The following is a 26,697-nucleotide window of genomic DNA, read 5'->3' as shown; positions in this document are numbered from 1 at the left end:
AAGTCCTTTGGCATTCTCTGTATGTTCTTCAAATCAGCTCTGCTAGCTTCAGTGTTTAAAATTCCTGTTCCTAATGATTTTGTTGCAGAATTAACAGTAAACTGGATTCTCCTCTCTTGCATTTATCTAGAGAGCTGCTTCTTAATTCCTAATCAATGTCATCTATCTCCACAAGCAGTGGAAGTCAATTGCTTTGTACAGTTACTGCCAAAGGCAAAACATGTCTACAAGGACTTCTCCGCTGGTGAGGAGACACAAGAAAAGCAACACTACATAATCACTTACAAAAAAAACACTTAAATTCAGTTTCTGGGGCTGTCTATTAATAGACAGAAAGAAAATAGGTGGGATTTTTTTTTACTTTTAGGCCAAGTACTTATCACACAAATTACAGAACTCACGTACATGGAACATGCCAGCACAGTCTTTTAAGTGCACTCTTCAGAGTGGCAATGATTTAAATAATTACTATTGGACAAAATTAATACAATGAATAAGTACATAGACATACCTCAAAGAAGATATTTTAATTGAACTTTTAATTCTCCCAGTCTAAAGTCATTATTTTTGTATGTCATCATAATTGAAAGTTCTAATTTTAGATATTGCTTATAAGCCTTACATTCAGGCAAGATGACTGAAATGCTGACAGTGCCTAAGACTCAGCTTTGAATATTTCACTTGTTTGTCTTCTCTTTAGTTGTTTTATCTTTCAGTACTGTTCAATAAAGTCTCAATATTTTTCATATGACTAACCAAAATCCCCGAGTTTGCTGCTTGACTCAATTTTAAGTCAAAAATCTTCAGAAAGCTGATTATCAAAACATTTAAGAGTTACCATGTTACTGGTAACACTTACTCAACTAACTGTTTAAGCTTCTGCTTATATAGGTATGCGAGTAAAGCAGCGCTGGCAGGGCTTTCTTCCATAAACAGAGAACTCACAAGCATCAGGGCGAGGGGGCAAAAATCTTCACTATCTCATAATTCAGATGGCAAATTTGTAATGCACTCCAAACCACATCTGAAACATTCACATTTCTCTTCCACTTTCACAGAAACAAGAGATTTAAAGACTGTCATCCTACAGGACAAATAAAACTGCTGAAGAAATTATGGTTTTTTAGCAGTCCTAGCCCTGCTTTTTGTGACTGTCCTCCCTCAATGGTTCCTACCATTGTACCTCCTTAAACACCTTCTTGAAGCAGCATTCAGGGTTCCCTCCAGTCCTTTACTACCTGTCAAATCTTCTATAATTATTCAAAGACTCAATTTTTCCACCATTTCTCTTTAATGCCGCATATATAAGCTGTATTCTTGGCAGACACCTCTGCAAAAATGGTCAACCATCAACTAAAATGAAGAAGTGTGGGAGGAAAAATCTGTCTGCTAACAGTCTGATCAACAACTTGTTATCAGAAACAGCAAAACATCACAACTCAGGAAGTCCTTTTGCTTCTTCAGGTTTTGTAGATCTGATCATTAGCAAAAAGCCGCCTGATAAGTAGCTGTATCTCCATTTTCCAGTTAAGATCTACACAAAACTTGGAACTACATTGCAGATCATAGCAGGAGTTCATTACAAGGAAAATAAATAAGTCTAGCTATATTATTGAATTTACATGGTTGCATTTTTGAAATTGTGTGACTTCTGAAATATTTCTACACAGATTTTTATTTTTTTTACATTACAGTAGTTTGTTTTGCTTAAAGAACGATGCATAGACAAACGGACATCTTTCCCTGCTCTGAACATCAGTATTTGACTTTGCTCAAATGTTTTTTCAGCAAAGATATTTGAGGATAACTCTCTCTTTATGCTTAGTGACAATATGAGCAGCATTAGTAAAATCAGCAGCATGTGAACATGGATACTCACTGAGGTGGACAGTCCCCTCTCAGTAGCAGGTTTAAGATTTCAGGTCTTCCAAGTCAAGGCCAAACTTAATGGTCAGGTTAGTGCTCCTACAAATACAGCTAGCATTTATTTTGATCAGAAATAAGCAATTGAGCTAAGAAAATTCGGAATCCAAACTGAAGTTTCAGAATTGAATTTTTTATTTAAAAAAATAACTCCAACAGAAGGCATTTTCTTACTTAACTCCTAAGCACGGAAATTTGGCACATCATGACATTCATTTTAAGGAATCTGGACGCTTGCCTCTGTGCAAGAAAAAACAGGCACTGCAGAAATGCTTCTGAACAGCCATGTTTTTAAAATTAAGAAGAGAAAGCCATAAGGGCTGCCTTTTGCGAAAGGAATGAACCTATCATTATTTAGATGACGGATGACCACTTGTGTCTCATGCCCTTAAGGGTGGTTCTACTCACAACTCTCACATATTCACTCCATAGGTTTAAATTTCTTTTTTCTCAAAACAGAAGGAAAAGAAACTGTGAAGATTTTGGGAAGCTTGGGGACAAAGTGTTACAATAGAGCAAAAACAATCTGAAAATTAGTTAAGTACACTGCAGAAAGAATCTACTGACATACAAATGCCAACCCATTCCTGTTTGCACAACAACATTTTCAGAAGCTGTCCTAGGCATCTAACACTCAGTCTTCTCTTAACACACATACATTTGTTTTTGTACATCCATATAACTGCAGTAATAAAGGATCCCATTTTCAGACAGTCAAGTACCAAGTACTAGAAAATCAAGCACCACTAGCTCCAGCTGCACTTGTCAAATTTTTTTTAAAGTAATTTTTTTTTAAGCTTGACACAGAAACTTTAGCACATTAATTTAGAAAACCTGGACATGCCCTAGATAGATAACTGTGGATTGCAAATGCAAGAAAGGATGTTTAAAATAATAGAAATTTCATGTGCAATTCCAACATCATGTCTTATTATTTATACTCAAAACCAAGTCCTTGGCATTTAAAACTTTGATGTCTGCAGTTTGTCCTCTCTCAAAAAAGGAGGCTCTCTGCAGGACTGCACTGAAAGAAAGTGGAAGAGAGCTAGGAAGGTCACTGGCTTTATAATGGTCATAGCCACATACATTTTGTGATAAATTAGAGTGAAAACTATTTTTCTTTCACTGACAGACCTTGGTTTCCCTTTCATAGCATGTCTTCCTCCCAACAAGTGTTAAGGACAAGCTCTCGTGTTTTGTACAATTCTAACTTCAAATGCTTATTCAGGCAACTAGCCCTTACTTGCAGTGACATAGGCAGCTATCTTTGTGGGAGTAAGGGATTTTGGAATTCTCTAGACTGAGAAGCATCTCAGCACTTTGAACAAACATTAGAAACAGTGGAGTGTTAAATGTCGTCTTATGTGAATAAACAATAAAGAATAACCAGGTTTCAAAAATACAGTTTTCATTTGTTTTGACAAAGTAATGAAATCTCATCATTTCAATATCGTCTAGTAGGTGAACTGGGGATATAAATTTTAAAAATAATGTTGCCTCAAAACTAAAAAGCTTCATCATTTTCTTTAAAATTGAGCAAACTAGAGTTTTGGCATATGAATTAAAAAGTGTGGTACACGAGGTGCTGCTTTTTATAAAAGCACAAGGTATGAAAATTAACCAGTGTTAATTATCACATCTTTTAATGTGGTGCCATAGACAGGCACGGCATTCTAAAATGTGTATTTGTTCAAACAAGTATCTGCCCTGAGGAACTAACAACTTACATTGGGCAGATACTATAGATGAGCTATGAAGGTGTGTCCAGACAGCAGTAGATTATATACAGCAAAAGGCTCTGAAAAACAGGGACAAATCTTGGAAGATAAAAATCCATTATTCCACAGAAGTAATCACTTTAAGCTACATTTTTAATACTATCTTCTGCCTGCCCAGGGATGATTCTGCAGCAAGCAGTAAAAGGAAAAAGGCTTGAGAACAAAAGCCCCACTTTGGAAACTGAATTTAATACTGAGAAAGGTCATGAAACTTGTACAGGCCCTAGGCATTTTTCTGTTGTTGAGCATTCACAGACTGAATAATTTTGAAAAGAACTTGGTCAATTAAGTATAAACAAACATAAACTTCATCCTTTCTAAAAAATAAATATACTGCAGTAAGAACATGATAGTCAAATCTCACCTGCAGTGTGCCTGAAAGCACGGCATGACAGGAGGCAGCCCTACCTTTCAACAAGTCTATTCAGCACAAATGGAATTAGTCATCCTGCTGAACACACTGTACACTTCAGTGTACAGATACTGTACACTAAAATAATAATCATGGACAGCAAGACGGTAACTGTGCACAATATAACCCATGAAAACACACACTTAGGCCACCTAGAATCTTTCACAGGTCTCAAACAAAATTTAAAAACATGCATTGTTGAAAATGTGCTGAGATTTTATTCATCAAGCATTGCAAAAATGAAAATTAAATTATCTTTCATGCAACTTCTTTTGTGCTCAGTATTGACTAATAACATTTGCTTCTAAGACAAAAGACCTTACTCTCCATTTCTGCTACTTACAAGAAATAAATTCTCTGGCAAGAGAGGAGTTTTAAATTATTACATAACGTGAAGGGGAAGCGGCTGATGCCTGGCAAAGCAGGCAGGTTCCAGCAAATGACAGAATAATCTTGCCTGCACGCACCCTCTTCATAATGCTACATAATCCTTCAGCTTTTCAAGTTAAACACTCTTGTGATCTTCCTCTTCAAGCAATTTTTCTTTTCTGTGGCCTCTACCCTGATTACGGCAGATACCTCTTTTACTTCTTAACTGACAGTTCTTAACCTACATGCAAAAAAATTTCAGGCCGTATAGACCTTCTTTGCATGGAAGCATCTGTAGATTAATGTTGCCAAGAATTATGGCATTATATTAAGCAACGAAAAGACACTATTGCTTTGGTTGAAACAAACCTGCTTTCAAAAAGTATGCCTACTGATTTCTGGTTTGTATAGGTTACAGCGAATAACTTATTTTCTTTGGGAAAAGAGAATAAAACTTGCCTTCATTACAAAATATTTGTGCTATAAAAGTAAAAAAGGATGAGTATGTATTTCACTGTTACCGCAATGTAGTTAAAACTGTTTATCCCTAAATAATATATACTTGTGATTTTGTTTTTATGCTGCATACTTTGCATATTTGAAGCATTGGCACTCTATGCAAATAACTTCTAGGAAATCCAAAAGGCATAGTGTTTTGTGATACCTCCAGCTTTTCCATGAATTTGTAGTATCCCTAGCCTCATTCAGTTAATATACCTATACACAGACATTCATACCACATTTTAAGTATCCACTGAGTATAAAAATGTATATATCTTACATATTATCTGATCTCACTGCCTTCATTTAGAAGTTATCCTTTCTCTTCTAGCAGGATTGGCACATCAAAAATTATGTACTACTCGGTGCACTAAAGTTTCTGCAAACTCCCTCCCTTCTTATCAAAGAAAAATATTTTCAATTTTTGGTACAGATTTTAAAAATTGTTTTAAAAATTAAATAGCTTGATTTTCTATGTTTACATATAAATAAGTCCTTAACTTGAAGATGGATCACATGATGAATAAATAAGAAACAGTAAAAGGGTGTTGTTTTAAAGATAAAAGTGAAAACATACAATATAATCATCCATGATCACTTGATCTTTGTTGCAAAATCAAGAGGTTACCGGTAAATTATCATAGGCAATAAAGATGGGAATCAAGTCCAGTCACCTGTCAAGATGTCAGCCCTGCCATAATAAGCAGGCTCAATCTTAAAATCTTTTTGTTTCTTTCCCTCCCCCAAGAAAACCCTCATATATTCATCTTCCCAATAGTGAAGGTTCTCCTTCTATTTTCTGTTTCCAGTCTGAATGTAGATTATATACTCCAGCAAACAGTGGGTAATTTGTTAGGACACAAACCATACCTGAAAGCAATAAAGGATATGGGTTGATGTTCTGTCTAACCCAGGATGAGTCTATTCTGTCGCACCCCCACTAACTGTGCAGCCTCAGGACTGAGCTGGTTCAGCAACCCAATCAAAGAAAATCACTTATTTCCCCAGCGCCACCACCACCACCTCCCATGACTAGTTTTCCATTATCTCATTGAAGTGACTTAGCCCTGTGACCAGATGATCATTAGATTCAAAAGAAAGGGCAGTGAGGGAACATCTGGCTAGGAAAAAGCACCACACCTTGTGGCAACAGCCTGTAGTTACATCAAAGAATCACCAGAGATCAAACCGACACCAGCAAAACACCCAGAGTTGGTTCTTTCTCGCAACAATGCTGCCCTCACAAAGAATACCGCTTATGCACTTAAATCCCAGCATCAGCTCTTTCAGCTTAGTTGATCATTCAATGTTTCTCAGATGCCTGAGCCATGTGCAGAGCGATGTACAATTACAGGATTTAAATCAATACCACCAGAAACGGACAAATAACAAAACCAGCACACAATACACAAGAGCAGTTGGAGATTTAAACCTCCATCATTAAGTCTCATACTCTTTTCCTTTTGAGTCTTTCTCCTTTTTTATCCTCTTTTCTCCCCATGATCAAGCAAAAAAGGGGGAGGGGGAAAACTATAGGGCAACCTGTAGGGTCTTACAGAAAAAAAAAAAAAAACAACAAAAACCAAAAAAAAACCCAATTTAAATTGTAGATGATGTAGTGGCATTACGTGAATTCCACTGTACTAAAATGACCACTGCTAGTTGCAAGATGACTGCTACTGCCAGGGGTGAGATGTTATTCTAGAAGGAAAGCTGTGATCCGTACATATAGCTTTTGTTGTTCTATCATATTTCATGCAATTTGTTGTTGTCAAACCTAATAAAGGAAAAAATCCAAGAACAGTAAACATGCTGCTTTATCATCTGAACTAAAAGACATAGTGCCTCATGCCCTCTCCTCTCCCCACATCTCCTATTCCAAATGGGCTGGTTAAAGAATAACCTCTAAGGTTAGTGGAACTGAGGCACATTTTCAAGGTATCAGATAATGAAGTTACTATTTGATTCCCTATTACACACTGAAGCTTAAGAAACGCAAGTTATGAAAAGTGCAAGACTGAACAGGTCTTCTCTTTATTTGCAGGTCAGCAAGAGCAGCAGTGAGGGCTGAACTCAAGTGCTTTCTCTGAATCCCTTATAAAGGTATCTTACCTTTTTTCCTGGATAAATCACATCAAAGGGTTAAAACAACTGGGTTGAATGAATTGATTCTACTGAAAAATCAATCAGATCAATTTTTATACTGTCACTACTTGGAAAGACCAAGTACTAAATAAATTCAAATATGAAATTGCTGAGTTGTTTAATTGTAATCTGCAACCTACTTCTTCAAACAGCCTCAGAACCATAGAAATAGGAGGTTAAGTATGAAAGCAATGTTTTAAAGCAACTCAGTGGTAATCAGTAGATGTCCCAACACAGATAACTGATGTTTGTATGAGACAGATTGGTAAAGCCTACTATAAAAACCGAATTTGCAAATATATGGATAAATATAATGTAAAGACTAAAAATACTTTTTAAAGGAAAATTGGGGACACTGTTTAGAGTTCTTTGAAGTAGACAATGAACATGAGGATCAAGATTATATATTAATACGGATTAGCAAAATAATTTTAACAGGACTCACTATGAGGGTTTCTTCCAGTTTTCACAATATGAGAGGCAAAGCTCCCCCCAGACAAATAAGCAGCAAAAGACAGGAAGTAAAAGGTTGAAACAGTAATATTTTTTCAAATAGAAGGTGGTTTCCAAAAGGGTCACCCAAAGGAATCCATGCTTGGACTTCCATTGTTCAAAAAATTAATAAGCAGTATTGAAATGCGAGTAAAAGTGGATTAAGTCTTGTAGAAGGTGCAAAATTATTTCTTTAAAAAGAACACTACTTGCAAAGAATTGAAGGAAGATTTCATGAACTGAAGCGCCTGTACAATAGGATTACAAATCACAGAATAACTTTGGCTGGAAGAACCTTTGGAGGCCATTTGATCATAACTTCATGTAAGATGTAACTTAACAAAGTAACATAGGGGTTTAATATTCATACATGATGATGCACTCTAAAACAGCCACCATCATATAGACAACTGATCTCAGAGTAATCGCTAAGTATTCTCTAAAATCAGTTCTTTAAGATCATAATCTAATTCTGCTGTGTACCAATGCTAAGAAATTTCTTGGAGCAGACCACAAAAATAGAAAGACCAACCACTCTTGGACGTAGAAGCATGCAGACAAGAAAACAGGATGGTTAGACGTACAGAAAAGCTTCTGTATCAGAAGAATTAAGCAGAAAATGGCTCTTCAGGCTAGAAGAGAGATGACTGGAGGGGATATGACAGAGACAACTCATGAGTGGCATAGAGACAGTGACCAGAGAAAAAGTATTTGTTATTTCTTCATTTATTATTCACTTTCTTGATTCAAAAAATAGGAGGCATCAAATAGGCAGCAGGTTTAAAACAAACAAAAAGAGTACTTTATTCACAACTAATTATGAAAGTAACAGTTAAAGGATGTTGTGAATGCCAAGATTTTAGACTGGCTCAAAAAGTGGTAATGAAAATACGTGGAAGAAAAATTAAGAGCTAAGAAACAAAAACACAAGGTACTGGGGGAAGTACCACAACATCTTACCCCATATTCTATCCTTAAGCATCCATTTAATTGGCTACTGTTGAAAAAGGGATCCGGGGCTAGATTGGCCTGCAGCCTAACTCAGCCTCATTGTTCTCTTCTCTGGGAAGCTCAAAGAGGTGAGCAGATTAAAAACTCCTGAAAAGCAGCATCAGTTTCTCAGGCTTTTGCCTCTGGCCCCTTCTACCAAGCTGTAAAACCTTCCTCAGGCAGAAGGCAAAGGCAGTTCTGGGAGCTTCTCTTCTGTGAATTTTCAGCAGTCTTTTTTCTCCCATGGGATGGCTGCTTTCAGTTTTACAATGTTTCCCAAATTCTTTGTGTGAGAATTACTTTGAAGTAGTGATCAAATACTGATTTAGTTAAATGAGTGAGCCACAAAAAAAGAAACCATATGCTTTAGAGTACTGTTAAAATTCAGTAACTTTTGACTATTTTTAATCATTCATTGCCTTATTATCTTTGTTTTGCCTTCTGAGAATGACAGTACCCTGAAGATTAAAATCAGATATGAAAACAGACGGGTAAATGCAATACTCCCCTTGAAGATGAATATGCGATTTCTAAGTCCCAATAAAATTCAGCAAAATACCATGCAATTCCCTTCTGCTTGCCATGGTAACTAAAGGCAACTTTGGGCCGTATGACTTCTGCACGTGTCTTTTCCTTTTTTTTTTTTTTTAAACAGTGCTGTACTATTTTTTTGTGTGTATAAAATGCAAAACAGTGTATTTTTTGTTTTATTGATCATACTTGTATGCCCATTTTGTCCACTTCTACCTTAATCTTTTCCTTTTTTCTGCCTGCCAACTCCCTTGTAGTTATCTTTAAATAGTGACATTTTGCTTTAGAACAGTCCATGCTGAGAGTGTTTTTATGTAGAAAAAGAGAAAGATATGGTAGGATTTTTAACCCATCTCACCTTAAAAATTATGCTAATACATGCTGAGCATGTATTAAACACCATTATTTCTCTAAGAGAAAAATAAAATGTTAGTTGCTCAAGATACAGACACAGTCCCAAAAACACATTCAATAAGACAAAAGAGCCTAAATTACTCAACTACAAACTCATCTTGCAATCCATCCAGACAAGGATGAAAGAGTTTGACAAAATAAATAAATTTCACCCTTTGGCATCTGGGTCTTCTGATGTTTAATTAAAAGAAAAGGCTAAAGGCTATGTTCTTCTCTGAGTGTTAGCTCACTGCTGAGATGCCAAAGGGACAGGCACCTTTCAAAATACCTCTCCCCAACAGGAATGTAAAAATAATTTTAATTTAAAATATAACAACCCAAATAAAAATTATTAAACTGCATTTGAAATGCTTCATTGGAAGACAAAACTCTGCTTTGCCTTCCAGAAATCCATTAGTGAAAAACTTCTTGGTGCAAAACATTAGACATGTTCTTTCTTGTATCACAACAAAGATGAATTCTTTATTTTGGGAAGCAACAATAGCTCAGCACACAGCATTAGCACTGTAGTAAAAAAAAGCAAATATCCTGAATGTAGCATGTATTTTTAATAAATATCTGAGATAAATTAATTTGATCTCACAAATTAGGTCACACAATTCAGTGTATCTCTGAATTCACGGTTGCTGAGGTCCACCTGGAAGAAGCTGTCCCATCAACTATTCCTCAGAACATGGTGACCACAAAGCAATTCACCAACTCTGGTCTCAAACCCCAACAGCATTCCAGCCACATGATGTAAAACATGTTAAAACACATCTATCAATACTAAGAGCTGGTCAGGTTACAGCTGCAATCCGAGTCCTTGAAGGACTCCAGAACATTCAGAATTATACAGCACGTCAGCAAGCAGTACTGCCTCTATCCTGCTAAGGAGTCTTCCTTCTGCAGCAAGCACACTCCTAGCTGCCCTGTTAAACCAGTTCTCACCTGCGATTCACCTGGTTCACACAGATTCCGAGAAACATGCACTGTATACTTTATATGCACCTTGAACAAAGTGTTTAGATGCTGTGCAGAGAAGGAAAAAGCATCCATAACCCAATAAAACCCACCCAAAAGTTAAATATATATGTTTTATACATATATATATATGTATAATCAAAGCTCATTTTCAGTTCTGTAGCTTAATACATTACTGTGTAGAGACGTCTTTAGTTACTTAGCAAATCTAATGCTCCACAAATACCACAAAATTATCTCTAGGGAAAACACGCAAAACTATATATACTTTGTTATGATTGTTAATTATTAGACACACTTTACTTCCAAGAGAAGTAGATGTTTGAGTTCCTTCAAGTCTCTAACATAGTAATTTCTCTCTCTCTTTTTTTTTTTTTAAAGCCATATAGGCTGCATTTTTTATGCCATGAGCTGTATTTTTATCTATAATAGGAAATCACAAAAATTAAATCAAAAGGACAAATGAGCAGGTCATTCTGGTTAGTCTGCATGCAGCAAGTCTCCAAGTCTCCTGGTCAGTTACAGGATGTGATGGACGTTTTACTACTATGAACCTTATTAGGTTATCCCATACCAGTAAGCAGTGGGAAAAACCTCAAACTTATCAAACAACAAACTCTTCGTTAGAGGAAGTTTTGTGAAACTTTTCTCTTTTCTCCAGTATTACTTCAGGCTTTCCCCAATTTAATTTACAGTCAGCTGCTCCTTCATGTACACATTCATTTTGACCAGCCACTAAAACCCATGGTTATGTTCAATGTAAACAGTATCTAAAGCTGAAAAGAATGTCTTACGTATACTCTAGTACTTCAGTTCATGCTGTCACGTCAACTCCCCCAGAAGCTTTTCATAGATATTTAACAGAGAAAGAAATAAGCCTGTGGGACTCTGAGCAAGGTCCTGAGGGAAGATGCAGAAACAAATGGCCTGTAATGGTTTGCTCTACTCAGTCTGAAAGGAAAGACAAGAACTACTAAAAGGGGATTGCTATTTCACTCCTACATTTTATTAACAGGAAAAATAATTAAGTAACACTACCGAATGTCTCAGAAAAACACCTATCAATGTATTTCTTGATTCTATACACAGAAACTCCTTTACTAAAGGAAAAAAATACTACATTGGTCTAATCCATCTTGATGCTGATAGTCATAATAAGGAGATACTATTAGTGACGTCAGTCAGCTCCTCACTTCTCATGAGAAAACTAAATACTGGGGGCTTGTTTAATACTGGCTTTTTATTTTTGGTAGACCTTTTTCTGCGGCTTAAAACCAAGATAAATTCTTGTTCTCAACAATATTGACAGCCAGTTAGTAATGGACCACCAGAGATGCAGCCAGAATCACAGATAGCTGCCTCCATTGCTGAAATAGAGAAATAAATTCCTGAATGCCAGTTTTTCAGCACTGGGCTTCATGTTGCAGAAGTTTATCTTTTCTTATCCATGAAATTGGGTATTCTCTATATGGGGCTGAACAAGAAAGACAACAGTCAATCAGGACTACCAAGGACTTGCCTGGATAGTTCATAAGACAAGAAAATGAGACATGCTTCAAATTCTCAGTTAAAGAGAGCAGTTTTATCTATAACAACTACATGCTTGGCAAAGAATTATCTGCAGGCTGGGATATCCCAGCATTTGAATTTGAGCCAGATTTTGCTTTTGGCTGGGCATATGGTCAGAGTGGCATTGAAACGGAAGTCAGAGTTAGACTTGCTGTGCTGGTTTTGGCTGGGATAGAGTTCATTTTCTTCATAGGAGCTAGTGTGGGGCTATGTTTTAGATCTGTGCTGAAAACAGCGCTGATAATACAGGGATGTTTTTGTTACTGCTGAGCAGTGCTTACACAGAGTCAAGGCCTTTTCTGCTTCTCACCCCACCCCACCAGCGAGGAGGCTGGGGGGGGGGCACAAGAAGTTGGGAGGGGACACAGCTGGGACAGCTGACCCCAACTGACCAAAGGGATATTCCATACCATAGGACATCATGCTCAGCATATAAAGCTGGGGGAAGAAGGAGGAAAGGGGGGACTTTCGGAGTGATGGCGTTTGTCTTCCCAAGTCACCGTTATGCGTGATGGAGCCCTGCTTTCCTGGGGATGGCTGAGCACCTGCCTGCCGATGGGAAGTGGTGAATGAATTCCTTGTTTTGCTTTGCTTATGTGCGTGGCTTTTGCTTTACCTATTAAACTGTCTTTATCTCAGCCCACGAGGTTTCTCACTTTTACTCTTCTGATTCTCTTCCCCATCCCACCGGGGGGGAGTGAGCGAGTGGCTGTGTGGTGCTGAGTTGCCGGCTGGAGTTAAACCACAACTCTTGCATATCACAGAGCACACTGTGTCAGAATTTGTTGAAATATCTCACAGTCTAACATACCTCATTCTTAACTGAAAAGGAAATTTAAACTGCCAATATTACACTATCCCCTAATTTTTACTACGAAGACTAGATGCAATCGTTACCACAATACACAAACATCTGAATATTGTTTCACTGCTTAGTAATCAAACACATATGACAATGACAGAACCTAGTTAAAAGATTCCACAATCCAATTTCAACAAAATATGAAGAACACAGTAGCTCATTTCCCACTATGGCTAATTAAACAAACATATCTCCAATGCTGTACTTCTCCCTACACAGATTTTTTTTTTTTTTTTAACATATATACTTCAGGCCATAAACCCAGTTATTCTCTTCAGCTCCTTTTCTTTATAACCTGTGTAAAATCAATATTACCAGATTGCTTCACAAAGCAAGTATGGACCAGATATCAACCAGCAACACAAATACCTCTTTTTAAAATTCCTATTTGGACTTTGAACTCCCAGGCTGAAAAATAGCTTTGCCCAAGCTGTTGCACTCCATACACTACGTGTTAATATTGTGTCCCCCCCCAAAAAATCCACTCAATATTTTACTTTCTTTGAAGGGAAAAGACTTGTTGGTTCTGTCCCTCAGTTCAGAACTAAGGTTTTCTAAGATTTAATCCATGCTTATGAAGAAATCAGCTATTTAAGAAGTCAGAACATGCTCAGTGACATTCTTTCACAGATCAGATTTTGAGTTTAATCTGCAATGAATCTTAAATATAAGGCTTCTAGTGTTCTATTTTTACCAAGTTTATCCTTCTGATATGAAATATACTTTCACACTTCTAGAGATTAAAGTTCCAATGTTTATATTAGCAGAAGTGTTTAGGGTAAAACTAGTTTTAAAAACACTAAGCTGTGAATCTATCACATTTGGACTCTTTATACCGTTAAAAAAATAAAAAGATAGCAAACATACACTGTATTATTCCAAAAGCTGCGAAAGAGAAAAAAAATAATTTTTAGTCTTATTAAAATACTTACAAAAATTATTTCTATTTAAAACATTGGTCAGATTGCATCATCCTTCTCAAGAAAACATACAAAGCCTTAATTTATGCTTATGAATATACATATGAATGGCCCATTTGTCATTTAAGTCAATAGTGCAAATCACATGCTTAAAATTAAACACATGCATAAGTTTTCATGACATTCCTTACACAAGGAAAAAAAAATGTTATATAATTATCACTCCATATGCCCATTCTAGGCAAAAACTGACACCAATCTAATCACTTCTCAAATACATTTAAGCAGAATCATGTTGTTCTACAGTAAAATGTAAACTCCAGACCAATTTTTTCCCGGCTTTATAGGTGCAGATGCATTTAAAGGTTCATTCTCTCAATGGCTTTTATTATCTGCTAATTAATCCAAAGAAAGGTTATCTAAAACTTGTCTCCCCTAAACTTAGTAGATAGACCAATTCAGGAGGCTATCTGCAACTTGACCACAGGCTGAAGTCATAGCGCACAGCATAAAAGACAAAGGTATATTTTCTTTCGATTTCCAATTTGTTCTTCACTTGTACAGTTTTCTGCACACATTTATTTTTGTACAGTTTCTGCACATATTTATTTTCTCATGACTGCTTCATTTCCCAGGAATTTCTCTGCCTCATCATCCATTAATCACTTTTCCTTCTACCCTTCCTTCCCATTCAGCACAAAGCAAATCTCACGGAGGAAACTGTCACTGTCAAAACTTTTAACCCAACTCAAAAAAAAAAAAAAAAAAAAAAAAAAACAACCAACAAATGAAACAGCCATGAACAACTCATTGCTTTTAGGGTCCTTCAGCTAGACAGGTTCCTCCATCATTGAGCTTTACTAGCAGAAGACAAGAAATATTTTAATCCAGTATCCTCACACTGTTTTGTTTAGACCATCCTTCTACTCGCAGTACTTCTCCTCAAACTTAAACGATTTCTCATTCAGAGCTAAGCTGTGTCATTAGAAGTTGAATTTGGCTCTAACAAGCATAAAAAGAGAAGCACAACGCATCAACTTGACTACGTTATGCCTCCCGCATTCATTACTCTTTACTAAAATAGCCAAAGACAGACAACAGAAAGAGACAAGACAGAACATGATGTTGAACAGTTTGTGCTGAAATACTTGCAGCCCAAAATAATTGTTTTTACTGCTGATATCAAACTCCATCAATATTTAGACACTGCAGGTGCCGGTTATTGATTCACCACAAATGCCTGCTTTCCTAAACTAGTACCCATGCTTCAGCACCAAAACATGCAACACAGGTAGCGGCAGCATATTAAACCTCCTAAAAACAAATCAGTCTGGGCAGCAAACTTTTTTTTTCCTTTTTTTAAAAAAAGACAGCACATTAAGATTTAAATGTTATCTCTGACTTTGACTACCTCTCTCAGCAAAAAGAGCACCATGGTGCTAGGATTTCCAGAGATTTATATGCTAGTGTTCTTGAAAAGCTCTTAGGATAAACGCAGTAATGTATGCCTGAAATAACTGATCTCTTACAAGTGCTGCTCTCTGGATAGCATCTTCTGTCTCTCAAGGCAACGTGCAATCTGATGAGCAATATTACTTAGAATATGCAAAAGAGATGCCAAGAGTTTACCAAAGACATTCATGTCTTTAAAAGTTATCTCCACCAAGTTAAAGCAGGACTCAGAATGCATATGCTGACAAAATGCAAATAAAAAAGCTCACTTCATTTGAAAACTGACAAAGTATACGTATGGAGCATGTTAGTATGTAATATCTTTCTTATTATTATTTATTAAAAAAATTTATAATGTCAGAAGCAATTCTGTAAGACAGTCTTCTGCAACAATATCTCTAATAAAGGGACCTAAACATAATGCAGATGTTCTGCATTTCTACTGGCTTTCAAAAATATAACAGGGACCAAGAACTTTACTCAATAAGACTACCCCAACAACTCAAAGAACTGTTCTGTGTAGGTAAATGGATGGGGTGGGGGGGAGCAGAACCACATTTTAGGCATTGGTTACATACAGCGTTTAAATATCTATTTAATTCAATTACTCTGGTGATTTGAATGTTACTTAGTCTTCATTAAAAACTAAATTTAAAGTATCCTTGTATATAAAGATCATGTAAATACTTCTATCAGACTTCAACAGCAAGTAAAACCACCAGTATACTCAAAAGGTTCTCAAAGCTAAATTACTCAACCTTTTAGGAGTCGACATGAGACAGCTATGTTTAAAGATCTGGACCTATAAGGACCATTCTGCAAGGACACATTACACTTCACTGCAACACGTACCACTGAATGGGAAGAACTCAAACAGTCCCACTTGGAAGAAGTATTCTCATCCTCTTCGGCATTATTTAATTGATATTCTTGATGTTTCCCCCCTGACACTATTAATTTTCAGAGTTACAGAGTGCTCATTTTTTTCTTTTTTCTTTAATTACTTCAGTCAACAACACACAGAACAATTTAGGAGTATCATGAAGCAATTTTTTTTGCTAGAGGGAACAAAGTGACGATACGTGTTCCAAAACATGTGAAAGGTACGAATAAGAAAGGTGTGGTCTGCTTCAGCTAGTTACAACATTTAGACTTTCAGAGCCAAGGCAGCTGCAATGCTAGTGGCACAACCAGCATTCCTACTTTTTGAAAAGTGCTTAGCTCTGCCAGGCTGTAATGTGGTGTATAGAGTTGCCATCCTGTTTAATGTTTGACTCCAACTATTCTCAGGTGTCTACATCTAGAAATATTTAATAATCCACGGCTTAGTTTTATTCCAAATAATATCTGCATAACAAATCTCCAGTAATTAAACTATACAAGAAACAAAAAGGACAGAAATGTAATTACTGTAAAAAAATGACACTAAAAATATCACACAGTTACACTGAAAACCATTGAGTATTTTATACAGATACATAATGGGTCTCCAGAGGAAATGTTCACCCACTTGAGTACACAGTCTATAAGCAAGCATTTAATTTTCTTAAGGGCTGCTGCTGCCATGATTCCACCAAAGTATCTACTATAAACTAACAGGAAGAATAAAATCACTTTGAAATCCTACATAAAACTGCAATTGGTTTATGACTTTTAGAAGAGCAACTCATATTCAATACAGCTAAGCACTGAGCACCACTACAGTTAAGAGAGTTGAGAATACGCACAACTTTGCAGATCAGAATCTAAGCTTTATAAGCAACTGTCTGCTTTTCATCACTTAGTTATTTCTTTTAAAACTGCAGAGTACAGTAGGGTGGGTCATGTTAACTGAAAGCCCAGAGGCATTTTGTTTTTCAGATAGAACTGAAGCACTGCGTAAAAAACCAAGGAAAAAAAAAAAAAAATGAAAGTTCCATCAGCTGACCTTACATTTGAAATCACAGAGCAATCGCTTTAGACCTTCACAACTTTAGCAATAAAGTTCTCAACATTGCGTGCATTACAATAGCGTTCATAATGCAACTTGATAAAGTGAGTTACAGCTTTCTCACTCTTTTTATTTAATGTTTAACTATTAAAAAGTCATGACAAACCTGGGTCCACGTGTCTAGAGTTTCTTCTAATTCCATTTGTTCGTTTCTGCATAGCAAAAATACAAATCAAGGATATGAATAAACATGTTTTCATCTAGGCACATTGCACTCTCTTCATTCCCACAATCTACTAGGCAAAGCTGGTTTTCTTATTTCCCCCAACCACCACCACAATTATCCTCATCTTGTAGAAAGATCCTACTTTGAAAAATATTCTTAGTAATGTAGACAGTTTTTTCATATATCGCCTTTTTTCTGACACGAGGCTCAAAAGATTCTTAGTCCTTAGAAGGTTTGTTCATACATCAACATCTTTTGATACCAAGAACAAATTTATTTTTTAATCATTTATGAATAGGATAGTGGAAAAATATCCAGTTTGGCATTATCTGCCCCAGATGATGTCCACAAACACAAAAGTATCGAAGCTGCTTGCATTGCTTTAATAAGGTAGAAACTTTCACTATTCCTTCTTTGTACTTAAGATAGCTAGAATTTCCTGTTGAATTCTTAATTTTGTTATTTTCTGGGCAAGTACTTAAATATATTTAGTAACTCGCCTGCCTCTTTCTTTTAAATTTGGATGAACCAGAGCTGTGTGAAATCAGAAACTCTGACAAGACTGAGACTTTTCTTTAAAAAAAAAAAAAAAAATCATGTATTTTATATTCCAAGACACTTAATATGGATCCCTGAAAATTTCAATGCGAAATAATGCATATCAGTGAACTACTGATCTGCTTTTGCAAACTTGTTTTAACTGGTAGCTTGCATGAAGATTCATGCATTTATTTTTTAATCAAACCAAGCAGAGAAAAGCATATTGCATAACAAAGGGAACAATTAGGTTGCTCCGATTTACTTGCAGTTGATATAAGCTGATGCAGGACACACACTGAGGCAAGCCAGAAAGCAGTAACCTGAGGCACAACCAAATTACTAAGCCCTGTAGCAAGCTGGCAAAATGAAAAGCTTGGTTTAAAAACAGCTTTCAAACTCGAGTCTTTGGACATACTCTCTCTGTACCCCACAACTCTAATTAAAGAAAGGATGCAAGTTTTGTTTCATCTGCAGTGGAAGAAGAAAAATTTAAAACTGCTGCTACAACAAAAGTAGTATTACTGAATAAGAACAAAAGGCTCAATTATATCCTAGTTATTTTTTTAAAATGGAGGATGTATTGCTGATAAGGATTGATGCAGAGTGGTGAATAACAGCAGATTTGCACAAGAGAGGGAAAAGGGCAGGAGTGGGAAAAGCAAGCATGAAGGAAGATACAGAAATGTTTAACTGAAATGAAAAAAAATACCACAGTTCTCTGACAACATAAGTCATATACACCAAAGGACCAGATGGAAAACAATTTTAAGGAAATAATTCTTGAGCTGTATGAAAACAGGCTCAATACCCTTAAATACATTGGAGTACCGGTAGATTTTATTACATGAAATCTAAATCCATGTTGTCCAAAGTGACAGATCCTCATCTATGCTCAAGTTTCCTTCTGCACAGAGAGAATTAAAGCAGGCACTTAAACAAGAGTCTTGGTAAAAATGAAAACAATCCTGGTGTTTTGGATCAACTCAATAGCCAATAGCAAATCAATAGCTCCCGAAAGGAAGCCATTTTTTCCTCACAAAAAAGATTTACAAATCAAGCTAGGGGGTGAGAAGCCAAGAGGTGGGAGGGATTAGATACAACCAGTATACATATTTTCTTCATCCAGGCGCAGTATGTTCACCACAGTCAGCTTTAGTGAGTCTGGCAACCTCATCCACAAGGCCCAGTAAGCAATCTGTTTACAGCTCCCCAGCACTGCCTGTCAGCTGCAGTACTGGGAGAGTGTTAGGCAAACGGACCATGCTGTAGTTTCCGTATTTTAGAGTGCCCTTACTATTTCTAGGCAGAGACATAAAAAGACGGGCAGCACATGGCAGGAGGCACGGCTGAGGGAGCAGCGAGGAGAGCGGGCAGGCAGCAGTGTCTCGGGCACAGGCATGTCTGTGGTAGCACGGCCCTCTCCTCACGCAGAGCTCCTCCCGGCCGCCTCGCCCTTCCCTTGCCAGGCCCCCAGGAAGCCAGTGCGCCCGCCTGAGGCCCGCAGCCAAGGAGCTCGCCAGAGGGTGCCGGGGCTCCTCTCACCCGGCCCCTGCCGCCGTCTGGGGTCACAGCGACACCGAAACAGCTCAAACATCAGAGAGCACAGATGTGGTCAGCCCTGCACACAACTCCCCCCTGCACCAGTCATGTCAGCAACAACATCCTTCTGATTCCATTACCCATTTTAGTGATAGCATCAAACACATACATGCTTACGGAGAGAAGTAACATAGACGCTCATACGTTGCTCATACCAGCATGTCATTTAAGCAGTTAAATTACCATAAACTTCTGATCTAAAATAGACACTAGAAACTATTTTACTCTACGTCTGAAGTGCTGCCTCTCTTTTGACAGAACTGGCACACAAAACGCAACTGCCATGCCCTTCTGTACTTCAGTGGAGAGGCACAAGGAGCTGGCGAGAAAATAACCCAGGGGAGCTTGCAGCCTTCTTGGGCTGACAGTAAGGTACACTACATGCACCATGGTAGCTCCTCTGTACAGGGCCCATTTTACGGTTCTCTCCAGATTATATAAACTCCATAATCACTGAATAGCTCTGCAACTAAAGTCTTTTTACATGAAGAGGCAAACACTGCCCTGCCAATCCTTCATCGCCTCACAGTCTGGTGTGGCAGAGATTGGTACACTAGCACTTTACTCCAGTAGAACTCACTAGCATTAAAAAAAAAAAAAAAAAAAAAAAAAAAGATTACTTTTACTCTACTGCCAGATTTGGTCCTAAATAGTAAGGATCTAGATATCAGTTGTGAAGCAAGGTATGTTTTTTACCTGTAACTTAAAAAACACATCTCCACCCCTTCCAGTGCTCTCGGTATTAAGCCATACCAACTGAAAATTGACTCACACTTTGAACAGAATACATTTAATTATGAATACCTTGTTTCTTAGACAACTTCTATTTTCCACCACTGTAAAGAAATCTGTTGTTAAACGCAGAAGAAAAACATACCTGCTCCAGCAGGACGTGCACAAAGTAAATAAGGAGCTCTTATGTCACCGACAAAACAAACATCACATGCAAAGGAAAACGAATCCTTACCTCGTGTTTCAGGTTCCCGTGTTCTGAAACATAAGTAAAAATTGGCATTATTGGCGATTGTAAATGGGACGCTTTTTGTATAGCAATCTCAGTCTATGCTGTGTTGCATTACAGAAAACACTGCTGCCGTCGTTCGCTCCCTGATACCTGCAGCCGCCCCGGCAGCCCGGGGCTGTGCCAGGTCCTGTTGTGCAAACCCCGCTGCGCTCTCCTCCCAGCTCATTGGTCCTGCCGGGCTGCGCCGAGCCGGCCAGGAAAGGCTCCTTGCTGCAAGCTATACTGTACTTTCCTGCAGCCGCATGGCAATCTAGTCCACTAAACTTTATAAACTTTTACAATGTTTCAAAAATACTTTATAAATATTGACTCATTGGGAATTCAAAAGCTACAGTTCTTCATTGCAAGTTGAGTTTACACCTTTTCTTGTCTCTGTCTTTTCATAGCATGCCAACGTATATCAAGATAAGATGTACACCTTTAGCTTCAAAATTTTCTATATTTCGTGTCTTTAAGTTCAATTCAGCACTGCATTAGTATACCACAGACTCTGAAGCCATTGGTGTTTTATTTGCCTCTTTTGCTATGAATTTTCTTGTACTATTTAAAAATGAGAAAAAAAAACCAAAGTCCTGTGGGTGATCAGAAAGACTGCGTCAAGACAATAACACTTCTGCACACACACACCACCACACATCACAAAAGACACAAAAAGGGGTATTTTTCTACATTTTTCTTTGAATATCTAATCTGATAACAGGTATTTAGGTGCACTCTAGATTTTGGTTCGGTGCCTTACCAAAGCACACACAGCTGTATTTACCTGCATGCACTCTCTAGCACTGCACACGCTGTTGAGGCAAAGCACAAACTGCACATGCCTGGTCTGTACTTCATCACATTTGAAAATTTTTACTGTAATATCTTGTAAACAGTAAGCCATATTCACAGTAAATCTACTAAAAAGCTTTAACTGCAAGTAGATTTTGTTCTGCTAAAAAAAAAATTACATTAAATAGTAAAGTGTGGGAAAAAAAGATCTTTGGCTTTCTAGCATTTTATGCAAAGATGATAAGGCATGCCGAGACCAAGCACGCCAGCTGAGGACTCTGGGCCGGGCTGGGGAGGCACAGCCTGTTTACCACTGGCAGAGCTCTTTTCTCACGTACGCTTTCAGTCACCATTTCCTCTCTCATACAGTGCACCAAAGACACATCATCTTGTCATCTGCAGAAAACACTTTTATGATTATAACCTTTCCAAAAGTATTAATTTGCATTTGCATAGTGAGCAAAGAGAAGAAAAATAAGCCCGCCCCCAAAGGAGGAGATGCAGGTAGACTACTGAGGTTTTCTAAGGAGCCTGAGGGAATTAGTTGCCTAACTGCTGCTGAAATTCAATACAATTTCGGTATTTACTTTTGCAATTTGATACGCTTTTCAGAATTTTTGCCAAAATTTGAATAAAAATCACCTTTTTTGAATGTTTCATCTCAGCATTATAAATGACTTGACATGAAGGGAAGCCATTTAGGTAAGTACTCGCAGAGGTGGGCCAAAACTTCAAATCCAGACTTAGGATTTTTTTTTTTCTTTTTCCCCTTTTTTCTTTTAATGACCTATATTTAGTTCTGCAGATCTCTTATCAAAAAAATGAAATGGAAATGTCATTCTGTCCTCCAATGGGAATGAATGAATCTGATTTTTAATGGTTGCTGTTTAATATTATTTTTACCTCTAGGAAATATCCCAAACCCAACTAGATTAATGAGCTCCATTTGGTGATTGCAGCATCCCAACACTTTTCATAATAAATAATTAAGAAACTCATTGATTAACTTTCAATAATTGGATTCAAGAAATCACTACACAGGAAGGTAATAAATACTCCTGATAATTTGCATAAAATAAATTTCATGAAAAGGGAGTTGTGGAAATTGAATTAAAGAGAAAGCCCAAAACTTTGCCAACACTGGCGGACCAAAATGCCATTTGTGACTTCACTATTAGCACTTCAGGAATAGAAAAATATCCAGTATCTGTATTTCCACATAAAAACCTATTCAAAAAATAAGACTTATGCTTGTCTTGTTATTTCATTACAGTTTAAATATTCCTGTATTTCAGAATATTCTGTATTGAATTATGTGAATTACTTCCTCATGAGAGATCTTTTTTCCAAATGTTACACAAAGGCAAAAAACCCTCATTTCTCTTTATTTCTATTTTTAGGAAAAAATGAATGTCTGGGGATATCCACCAGCAGTTATTTCACACGTGACAATTTTAATTCAAGTCCCTGCTCATCGCCAATGTGCCAATGAAATTATCAAGTGAGTGAGTTCTCAGTTCTGACAGCAAGCTACTTTTACTGCTATAGTTCAGCACAATTTTTAGGTTTTTTGTTTATTCACTGAGGCCATGATACTATTGGGTCACATTTTAATAATTATATTTTACTACAAAAGCAACAGGAGCAGCAGCTGGCCTCGATAAGTGAGGGAGCACAGATCGGAAAATGGGAATAAGCTGCTCCTCAGGGATGCAGAGCAGCTGGATTTACATGCTAACTAAATGGAGAGTAAATAAAAAGGATATGTAGTAAACTACTCACCTTCCTATTTAAAAAGAAAATTCAAAATATTTAAAATGCAGGAACTATAAAGTAAGCCACTTTGAAGGAGCTGTGGGACTACCTGCTCCTTTCTGGTCATTTAGCCAGTCATTGCATAATCAGAAGAAAAGCAAATCGTGACCTACAAGTACCATAGTGTAGGCCTCTGCACAAAATATCAAGCTCCCTAAGTGACTTTCGTTCAGGTTAAGCAAGGATGGTTAGTTAAACAATACAGCTCAACCTTTGTTGCAGTTAAATAAAAAGTGGCATAACTCCCATCAACATTCTGGGATTTGAGCATTTACTTGTCAATTCTGTTGACATGGTAGGTTTGGAGGAGAGCCAGCAATTTTGCAACTATTGATCAAGACAGCAAAAAGGTAAACAGTGAAAGCTGCTGGTTTCTTTTTAGATGTCAAAAACACATGCTTTTTACGAATAATCTCTAATGTGCTGTAGCAGGCAATTATTACATAAACAGCATGGACTATATTATTGGGCATACACATTATCATATGAAAGCAACTCTAAACTGAACCCATTCATATGGTAACATTTTCTTTCAAGTTCATCACACAGTTGAAGAAGCTTCTTTTCCACCTAAGGAAATGTAGTACTTTTTCAAATGGAATTATCTGAAGGAGAAAGGAATCATGCATACGTTAACTAAAAATTACTATTAAAATGCCCAGTTAATGTTTTTTAATCCATTTATGCCCTGATGAGAGACGCTTCTAACATTCCGTGGGAACAGCAATATAAAGAAGAAAATTTTGTGAGTTTGGCACCATATTTAAAATATCCAAAACATTTTCAGATTCTAGAACCATTACTGGAGGTTCATCTAATTGAAATACTCAATAGTCTGTGGAACCAGCAAACATTTGCCTGAGAATACTTAATTCAATATAATTGCACGGACTTGGAAAAATTCCAGTCTGGCAACAGAAATGGATAGTTAATTCTGGTGTTTTAGACTAGGAAACAGAGTGGATTTCTGCAGTATGTTCTGGGCAGAGTGATACTGTTTTATCAATCCTGAGGACCTCTGCAGAAATTGCAAGGGCCACAGAACAACCTCTACAATGAAAAGTGGGAATGATGAGGGAGACAGCTTCTCCCTTTGTCTACTACAGGTGTGCCTTACTCATGCTCACTTACCAAAGGTCCCACTCTTAACCATTCCCAAATATAAACCCTTCTAACTAGTGGGAAAGCATCACCAGATGAGTAAAATTATCCTGTGCCTTGAAATAAGGCACAGGAATGCAGTCGAAAAGCCAGAAGAGGTAGAAAGGGAAGAGGAGACCTCCACATCAGCTGCCGGAGAAAAGAACAACACATGTCCTTATAAATGGCCCTGCCAGAGAAATATGTGCATCCGTTTTGTAATCCTTGTGTTTAAGGATTTTGTAAGGCCTTGTGTTTAAGACTGCGTAATCAGACTTGAAGTTCATCAGAACATTAGTAAAAAAGAGGGGCCACAGAGGATTTCAAGTCACAGAAAAATTAAGTGATAGGGCATAGAAGTAAAATATATGAAAATGCAGAGGACTACTTGAGCATGTACAGGGCAGCATTGGGGGGGCGGCAGGATTAAATCAATAATGACAGAAATGAGCACAGAAGACTTCAACCAGCACTGCGATTTATGGCAACAAGGGCAGGAACAATAACACAAAAAACTCAAGGGCTAAATGCAGACATTTTGTTCTGTTTATTAATTCAACTGATTAACTCTGCATCTTTTATCACTGCAACTTCTATAGTCTGTTGAACTGGCCTTCTTTGAAGCAAAACATCTGAAGAGCTGGCATATGTTTGTGTATAAGGCATGGCATGACAACACAGCAATTTCTCTTCAGGTTTTGTCAATGTTTCTCTCATAAGTGTATCATCTAAATCTGACATTTATTAAATTTGTCATTCTAAAGGTTTCATCTGTCTTTGGATGTCTGTCTTTTGAATTTTCACACACTGTGACTTGGAATGAAATACAAAAAGATTCAATCCACTCAGGGGGGTTTTAAGCATCATTTCAGAAAGGCTAGCAAAAACATCTGCTCAGTAGTCTAAAAAGAAAATCTTAAACTGTAGAAAAACAGGAAATGCTGAGGAAAATTCAAATGCCTTTAAGAAACCCAATGGCATATTCTCTTTGCAGTGTTTTGAATTCCGATTACCTCTTTTCAAATAGACCTCTAGAAATAGAAGAGGTCTACAGAACGGCAATGAAAACTGAGGCATAGAAAAAGGTCCACTTATGAAGAGATAATAAAAAACATTTAAGACTATTCAGTTCAGAGAGTATACTAATAAGAGGTCATGAGAAGTTATAAAATAATTTATCATATAGAAGCAGTGAGTCAAGAGTTCCATTGACTCTCCTCACAAAAATCCATAAAGTCGCATGTTAAATTAAAAAGGTAAAAAGGTCAAACATAACCAGGATAAGATATGCAGCCTACAAAAAAAAAAAAAACAACAAAAAACTTTACAGAACTCACTGTTCCAAAACTTCTGAAATGCCGTTAGATATTTCTATCAACAAAAATAGGGAAGCTATGCAAAAGCATTAACAAGATGTAAAACCTCTTAGAACACCAAAAAGATAAAAAGAAAATTTAACAGGGTTAAGAAAGTAGCATCATTCCTGGGCATTGTCTACCACACAGAGGATTTGCACTTTCCTATGAAGCATCTGGAATCAACCACTGGCAGAATGACAGAACACCAGATTAAACAGACCACACATATATCATGGGAGATATATATATATATTCCATGTCTGTGGCCATAACTAATACCACATGACTGGGGAATAATAAATGTCCAGTTTCCTAAAAGGATGATTGTGTTTCATGTCCATTATACCCTGTGAAAAAGGCTGTAATAGTCCCCTAGAAACAACAGAAATACACAGCGATACAATAAATGTTCCAGGCATTTTGCTACTATTGAAGCATTCCGGCTATGCTCCACAATTTCTTATCTAATAGCACTCTCAGGCCACCTTTGCTAATTTCCCACAGGAGCAGCAAATGACACCGCTAGAAAAATTAAATTTATCATAAATTAATTTCTCTAAAGACTTCAAAAGGAAAAGCTTCAAAATTAAAACTATGTTAGAAATTTGTGCATGTTGAGAATACTTTTTCCACAAAATGCAGTGAAAATGTTGAATTTTGCATGATATCTTTGTGTCTGCGTTCCTTTAATAACATTTCATAACTTAGCAGGCATGACAGATAACTTATGGGAGACCTCATTTCTCAGCATAGCTCTGGAAAAGTGAAAACACAGCTCCAGAAAATCATTCATACTCAAGTTGCACAAACCAGTATTTAAAAGAGTCTGAATTGTCCCATCCCTTTCTGGACCATATAGGGAAGCAGGAACTGCTAAATCTCCTCCTTAAACCTTTCCTTACTCTGTGCACATTATGAATGGGCAGCACTGCTCAATCAACACTTCTTTCTTTATAAAGGCAAATAAAAGAGT

At 37.1% G+C, this 26,697-nt stretch overlaps 1 protein-coding gene across 1 annotated transcript in view; it reads right to left on the bottom strand.

The window, feature by feature from the left end:
- Positions 1-26,697, bottom strand: part of VAV3 (vav guanine nucleotide exchange factor 3) — a 176,271-nt gene that overhangs the window by 40,816 nt on the left and 108,758 nt on the right. Inside the window, exons 18-19 of the mRNA XM_050901036.1 lie at positions 20,584-20,606; positions 17,418-17,463 (exon numbers count right to left, since the gene is read on the bottom strand). Of these exons, the coding sequence (XP_050756993.1) occupies positions 17,418-17,463; positions 20,584-20,606 (69 nt within the window). The remainder of the gene's footprint in view (positions 1-17,417; positions 17,464-20,583; positions 20,607-26,697) is intronic.

Source organism: Gymnogyps californianus, chromosome 8, assembly GCF_018139145.2.
Source record: "Gymnogyps californianus isolate 813 chromosome 8, ASM1813914v2, whole genome shotgun sequence".
In the NCBI taxonomy this organism is placed as follows: domain Eukaryota; kingdom Metazoa; phylum Chordata; class Aves; order Accipitriformes; family Cathartidae; genus Gymnogyps; species Gymnogyps californianus.
The sequence above is the reverse complement of the archived record's forward strand: the minus strand, read 5'-3'. Positions and strand labels throughout refer to the sequence as shown.